The 7,243-nt window shown below is 43.2% G+C and overlaps 1 protein-coding gene across 2 annotated transcripts; it reads right to left on the reverse strand.

The window, feature by feature from the left end:
- Positions 1-154: 154 nt before the first annotated feature.
- On the reverse strand, positions 155-6,609 carry LOC142898361 (polyadenylate-binding protein 1A). Of its 2 annotated transcripts, none has more exons than XM_076041294.1 (15): positions 5,731-6,609; positions 5,325-5,518; positions 5,051-5,166; positions 4,319-4,458; positions 4,139-4,236; positions 3,864-4,001; positions 2,849-2,944; positions 2,447-2,719; positions 2,185-2,272; positions 1,581-1,703; positions 1,316-1,458; positions 1,065-1,149; positions 814-944; positions 616-706; positions 155-523 (listed from the first exon to the last, which is right to left on the reverse strand). In XM_076041294.1, the coding sequence occupies exons 1-14, from the start codon at positions 5,921-5,923 to the stop codon at positions 617-619; spliced, it is 1,908 nt and encodes a 635-aa protein (XP_075897409.1). In that variant the 5' UTR covers positions 5,924-6,609; the 3' UTR covers positions 155-523; position 616. The 2 variants fall into 2 exon arrangements, with proteins under 2 accessions (XP_075897409.1, XP_075897411.1); XM_076041296.1 differs by having other exon boundaries at positions 4,139-4,233; positions 5,731-6,604.
- Positions 6,610-7,243: the final 634 nt, after the last annotated feature.

Genomic DNA, 7,243 nt, shown 5'->3' on the forward strand with positions numbered 1-7,243 from the left:
ATAGCATGCCAGTAATGCAAAATGACATGTTAAAATAACTAAATAAAATATGATTTGTAATGGGACCCCTTTCAAGAGGCAGCAAAAAACTGCACATATAGTGGAAATAAAATATATTGTAATGCCCCAGGGATTAAGAAATGAAGAGATACTCATTTTGAATGAGAGTTTATTACAGCCAGCCAACAATACAAATCACCTCTCAATGCTCAGCTATCACCTCCACATTCATGGCTGATATTCTGAGCATTGACACAGTAAAATTACATAAAACAGAGGAATGCATTCAAATTTATAATCTCAATTTTTCAATTTTGCTTTTTTTTTTCAACAAATTTTTTTTTTTTTTATTATGAACAAGGTCTAGTCAAACCATACCTAGACCTGGCAGGGTCAATTGCTTACTTTGTTTTTTTTAAGAAACGATTTATCATTTTGCAATGTTTTCAGAGTTTTAGGTTTTTCAATGTTTAATTTTTTTTTCTCTTTTTCCATCGGTGAAGCAGGTTTCAAAATGCTCAATCTGTAAAAGAAACAAAAGAAATGTTTATGCGTCGTCTCACAGATTTGAACGACGACTGATGACAAAATAAAGCATTGCTGACGAACACTCGCCTTAGACACTGGGAACACCAGCAGGGGTGGTGGACTTCTGAGCAGCTTCTTTGGCCTGGTGGGCCTGAAGTACAGCAACAGCCTCATCCACCTGGAAAACAAAAACATTAAGTCAAGTAGACGCCAAGCGTGCATGAAAAACAACAAATGCTTCGGCCACCCCCTGTTGACAAATTAACCACCGATCATCCAACTGACCTTTGAGCGCAGGGACTCGGGCGACTCCAGCATGTGCAGAAGCTCCGAGTTGTCGATCTCCAGCAGCATGCCTGTGATCTTGCCAGCCAGGCTGGGGTGCATGCTCTGGATCAGGGGGAACAGACGCTCACCTGGAAAGCACGACAGCAAAGACCGAGTTGACGTTTGGAAGGCATCTCTCGAGGACAAAATGAGCCGTTTGAGAGACACTAGAAACGCCATGTAATAAAAATCAGACGAGGGATACTAACCCAGCATCTGCTTCTGTTCCTGAGGAGGGGCAGCGGCCAGCATGGATGCAGTCAGAGGTTCCTGTCCTTGGACATGGACAGCAGGCTGAAAAAGGGGGAAACAAATTGGGGTGAGAGTCTGTAAGCGGCCCAAAAGGTACAAACCTTCATACTTCAGCATTCTATGATTTACTCATATACTAAACTGTTTCAATCATCAATTATTATTATTTTTTTTAAATTGGGGAGTTCAAAGCCGACAGATTAGTTACCTGCTGCATGGGGACCTGTGGCTGAGACGCCATGTGCTGCTGGGGGTTGCGCACGCCGGCAGCGTACTTGTACTGGGGCATGGTGCGCACTGGGGCCGTGGTGGCTGAAGCTCCAGTGGGGCGCTGGCCGAGGGCCTGGGTTGCTGAGGTGAGGAAATTTAATTAAAAATAAATAAATAAAAAATCAAGTATAAAACAGTTGTGTCAGTAGGGAGGAGAAAGACAAAGTGCGCGCTACGTCGGTCGCAAGGCGAAAAACACTTACGCATACGCTGGGAGGCCATCATGCGCGGGACCTGGGTGTTTGGCGTAGCCGTGGGACGGATGGTGTTGAACGTCTGTGGGCGGGGAGCTGACGGGCGCATGGTGTTGGGCATATTTTGAAAGTCTGAAAAGGTGGTGTAAGGGACATTGTCAAGCTCAGACTCAATCAAATGAGCAAAAACAACAGCAAGAAAACACAGAATTCCATAATATACACCATCAAAAGTTTGGACACAACCTATGAATTCAATGTCTTTTCTTTCATTCTCATGACATTGACATTGCACTTTCTCACTGAAGGCATCAAAAATACATAAGAACACACATAGAATTATATAGGCAACAATGAAAGTACAAAATAACTCAAACGTGTTTTATATTTAAATTCTTTAAATTCGCCACCTTTCATAAAAAAAACATATTGACAGTTATTTAATGTGTTTCATTGCTGCATAATTCCATATATCTTGCTAATATATTTGATGTCTTCAGTATCTATCTGCAGTGTAGTAAGTTGTAAAGATTAAAAAAAATTTGCATGAGAAGGTGTGTCCAAACTTTTGACTGGTAGTGTAGATCATCATATGTAAAACTGTGATACATACGTTGAGGACGCACGCCTTGGGTGGCCCAGCGCGGGCTGGGGCGGAGCTGAGCAAGCTGATTGGCAGAATAGTATGCACGGTTCTGGGCCTGAGAAGAAGGAAGACGGCGTTAGCAGTCTTGAAACGGGTCGCTGAACTTGCGTACTTGCAGGATTACAGAGAAAACCTCATGTTGCTTTCTCTCCGAGCCAAACGTGTACAACGGCGAACTACAACAGACCATTAAAACCCGAGCGTGCTTCGCCGCGACCTCCGCTCTCACCTGAGGAATGGCCGCCATGAAGTAGCCAGATGGTGGGGCGGGTGTGTACGGGTTGAGGACGGGGTTGGGCACAGCGCGCACGGTGGCCATCCTCTGCATGTACTGGTTGGTGAGGTGGGCCTGGCGCTCCTCCTTGCGCTGGGCCAGGGCCACGTACAGGGGCTTGGTGGCAACAATGCGGCCATTCATTTCAGTCACAGCTTTGGTGGCCTCCTCCGGAGACGAGAAGCACACAAAGCCGAAGCCTTTGCTGCGGCCGCCCTCCATCATCACCTGCGTGAGACGAAACCCATTCAGCGTTCGCTCCGGCAACTTTTGTTGAAATTCTTGGCAAGACAGTCGGACAATCTCCAATAGAAATATTTTATCTCAGTGACTCATTTGTTTTTGTTTTTTTTTTACCTTTGCACTTGTTATGGTTCCAAATGGAGCAAATTCTTTACGAAGCCGCTCGTCATCCAGACCATCATCAAGGTTTTTGACATACAGATTGACACCCTGTGGAGAGGGGAGAAAATAGACTTTAAAAAAGAAAGAAAAAAAAAGCCAAACTCCAACTCCACACGTACATAAACCTGCTTTGCGCAACAGAAGTAAAATAAGAGGGCTGACTGAAGAGTTTGTTGAAAGAAAACTGGTTCTGCCAAAGCTGATGCCACGATGGAGACGTTTAAGATCCGGGAACAAACATTCCATCTGCATTGAAGATTGCAAACGCACCTGACAAGCTTGTCTGGGTTTCAAATCTACTTTATACACATCTTGCAGCATCAGTTCTCTCTTTTTGACGGTTACACAACCAGCTGATTTCCTTTATAGATAAAAGGGCAGGACAAATGACGTTAAAAACAACTTCTCTATATATAATGCTCTGGGAAGAAAAACTACAAAAAACAGCATCTTCAAGGAGTTGATGCCAAAGCCTCAATGCTACAGAAGCAGCTGTTCACTGGATAGCATTTGCCTTAGGGATGCTAAACTTGTCACAATTAATTGAACATTTTTTTACACGGGTCGTCAATATCATTATAACAGTGTAGTGGAAGGAAAGAGCAATTCACTTGTAGATACTGTGATGGTCATAATATACCTAGAACGAGTTACTTTTAACTGACAGATTTTCTCAAGGACAAGTCTCAGTTGCTGACTGGCTTCGGAACGAGTTTAGTTAAGACTGCAGCACATAGTGGCTCACCCCCAGGCAGAGGCAGTGTGGCTAAGTTTGCCACCGGCATCAATAGTAGCCCTCGATATCCTAACTACCGCAACATGTCGTTGGTTGGTTCGAATTAGAACGCGGGGCCTGGTCTAACAAAGGTTCAGGAGACACGACGTCTTAATGTGTCATAAGTGAGAGCTGCCCCAAAGACCTTCTTCCTGTTGAACACGTGCAATGAACCCAGATGGGCAAACTCACCTGGTATCTGGTCATACGATCCTGTTTCATCTGTTCAAATTTGCGCTTGAGTTCGTTCTGGCGCTCCCCTTTCTTCTGCGCGCGGCCAACGTACACCTGCCTGCCATTCATTTCTTTACCATTCATGTCGTCTACGGCCTGCAGCGAAAAGTCACTGATTAGTAGTGAACGTTGTTGAGGAATTTCAAGCACAGTGAGGAATAGTTCCTCCTACGACAGACATTTTGTTTAGAGAAAGCGGGAACATTCCCAGCAATTTGAAAACAGCTCCCTACCTTTTGTGCATCTTCGTGTCTCTCGAAACTGACAAAGCCAAATCCTTTGGATTTGCCACTCTCGTCTGTCATGACCCGGATGCTGAGTGCCGGTCCTACAAAACAACAGCTGATTAACAGAGCACAGTGCACACAGGAACATTCCGAGCTGCATTGCGGCGCCATGGTGAGAAATATTACCATATTTTCCAAACAACTCCTTCAGCTTTTCATCATCCATGTCTTCTCCAAAGTTCTTGATGTAAACATTGGTGAATTCCCTGGCACGAGCCCCGAGCTCAGCCTCTCTCTCTTTGCGTGACTTGAAGCGGCCAACGAACCTGTTGGCAAAATCCACGTGAGAAAAAAAAAGGGATGAGACCAAATATAGTTGAAGAATTTCATTTTTCAACCATCCATTTCTTGGTCTGGTACAAAACTGAACTTGTTAAAACTCTGTGTTGTTAACATCAATACCATTTACGGGTGACAGTTCAGATGCGGAATTTAACTTGATGTTTCGATTCACCGTTTGTAAATATGTGTATATTGGTATAATACAGTGTGCAATGTGACAACAGGAAAGTAAGTTTTACAATCATGTGCTGGTTAACAACTTCAAACTGGGAAAATAACGTCAGTTATGCACTGCATTAGTTACAGAATATCTCATGCGATTCATATTGATATATTAGAGTTAGATCCTTTGGTTAGTTGCAAAAAATTGTGTAATTTGTACACACTTATCAGATCATACATGTAAAGGCAAAATCAACTTTTTATTAGCAGATCAATATGCTGTCACGGTGCAATAAAACAAACCCAATATAAATATAGACAAATACACGTATATGTACAAAACGTAATATGTAAAAAATAAAATCCCTTTCCCCAGAGTTATTTTGTCAAGAGTGTAACTGTGCTCCCACTTACACTTTTCGGTCATTTAGCAACATGCCATTCATTTTCTCAATGGCCCGCTCAGCAGCCTCGTGGGTCTCAAAGTGCACAAAGCCGTAACCCTTTGAGCCATTTTCATCACAAACCACCTTTAAAGGGAGGAGATTGAGCACGTCAAAAAACACTTGGCAAACCATGCAAAAGACAGACAAGAGACTCCAAACGTGGTGCAATATTTAGTCATGCAATGTGGCGCCGTCCACTGAGGGAGCTAGCGCACACGCAAAACGGATGTTGCCGCCCTTACCTTGCAGGACAGGATGTTTCCGAAGGCAGAAAATGTGTCATAGAGAGCCTTGTTATCAATGGACTTGTCCAGATTCTTGATAAAAATGTTGCCAACGCCGCTCTTTCGGAGGGAAGGGTCACGTTGCGACCACATGATACGAAGAGGTCTGCCTTTAATCACGTCGAAGTTCATCGTGTCCAGGGCTCGCTCAGCTACAACACAACACGAGTAGTTTTATCACAGAGTCCCATTAGGAGTTCAATACCTAACAAAAAATACGAACAATCCCATTTAAATAATAAAAAAGACAGTTTAGCGAGGGACGTGACAGGTTTCACATTGATACACGTTCAAAATGGAGTCACATGGCGACTCGATGCTCGTGTTAGCTTAGCATGCGTTAGTCCGCTTGCAGTTAACTTACCGTCAGCTGGCTGTTGGAAGTTGACATAGGCATAACCCAAAGACCGACGGGTGATCATGTCTCTGCATACTCTGATGGACAGGATGGGCCCGGCTGGGCTGAATTTCTCGTAGAGCATGGCCTCGGTCACGTCTGGGTGCAGGTCCCCCACATAGAGGGAAGCCATCGGGTAGCTTGGCGCGCTAGGGTTCATGCTGACTTAAGCGAGTATTCCGAAAAAAAAAGGAGATAAACGATAACTATTGCGTATTGTCTTAAAGGCAAAGGATAACCGCTGTCGGCATTCGACTGTAAATTCGTCTCGATGAAGGTTTCACGATTCAGGAGCACAAACTTAAAATGCGAGCTTAGCAACGTGGGCTAGTTAGCTCGATTAGCAAAATGTCGGAACGTGGCCTTACCAATGCAGCTCAGACATTAAAGTTTTTCCTTCTTAACTCAATTTTCAACCGATTCCACTGATAGAATTCGGAGGAAGCAATCTTACTTACTAAGATGCTCGGAATGACAACGCGTTTTAAATGATAAATAAAGTGTTTTAGCGATAAGCCTGGTTCACGACGATCACCCACGCTTTCAACAATGCCGCTAATTGCTCTGCTCGCGATCGTTCCGCCCGTCCTCCGTTTTCGAAGTTAACTTCTTCTTTGCGTTGCTTGGGTTGGCAAATCAAATCCTGCTTCACCGATTTTTATTTTTTTCTTATAAAAATATGTCTGCGTGTGCTATCTAGCTTTTGGTTTGTTTCATAATAATAAAATGTGTGCCGAGACTAGCTCCGGAGCACACCCTACGCAGACGGATTACAGGAATGAAAGGAAGGTCGGTGGAGGTTGTTTTCCGATTCCTTCTTCTTCTTTTTCTTCTTACTTTTAATCGGCGGTGGGGAAACAGCCCGTCGGAGCTCTATCGCCGCCTTCTGGACTGGGATATAGGTATGCGCTGCGCAACTCTATACTAACCGCTTAGCAAACTTTATCTTATGTTCTAGAAATCGGAACGACTCTTTAAACGCTTTATTCTTTGGGAACTTTCCAGTATGTCCTTAATACCTCACGTCATGTGCTGTCTTTGAAGTGACTGTTCCATTACCCGACTATATTTCTGGAATTGTAAAAAGCATATTTAGAATTTCTAATATATTTGATGTGTTCAGTATGTATCTACAGCGCAGACAGTTGTAAAGATAATAATAATAATAATAATAATAATAATAATAATAATAATAATAATAATAATAATAATAATAATAATAGATACATACATGAGAAGGTGTGGCCAAACTTTTGACTGGCAGTGTACATTCACCACCACCGTTTCTTTTCACTCCTTGCTCTAAATTTTAGTGTCCTCTGGCAAGATACTTAATACAGAATTTGCTGCACTGTCATTGTGAGAAGCTTTGAATGGGGATATGGGTTAGACCCTGTCTTGATCCTATAGAGAGATATCTCCACATCATCATGACTCCCATCATCTTCAAATAGTGAACATTTCACTTAGAAATACGGAA

Source organism: Nelusetta ayraudi, unplaced genomic scaffold (assembly GCF_046127955.1).
Source record: "Nelusetta ayraudi isolate G7.1 ecotype Tasmania unplaced genomic scaffold, CSIRO-AGI_Nayr_v1 ptg000063l, whole genome shotgun sequence".
Taxonomy (NCBI): domain Eukaryota; kingdom Metazoa; phylum Chordata; class Actinopteri; order Tetraodontiformes; family Monacanthidae; genus Nelusetta; species Nelusetta ayraudi.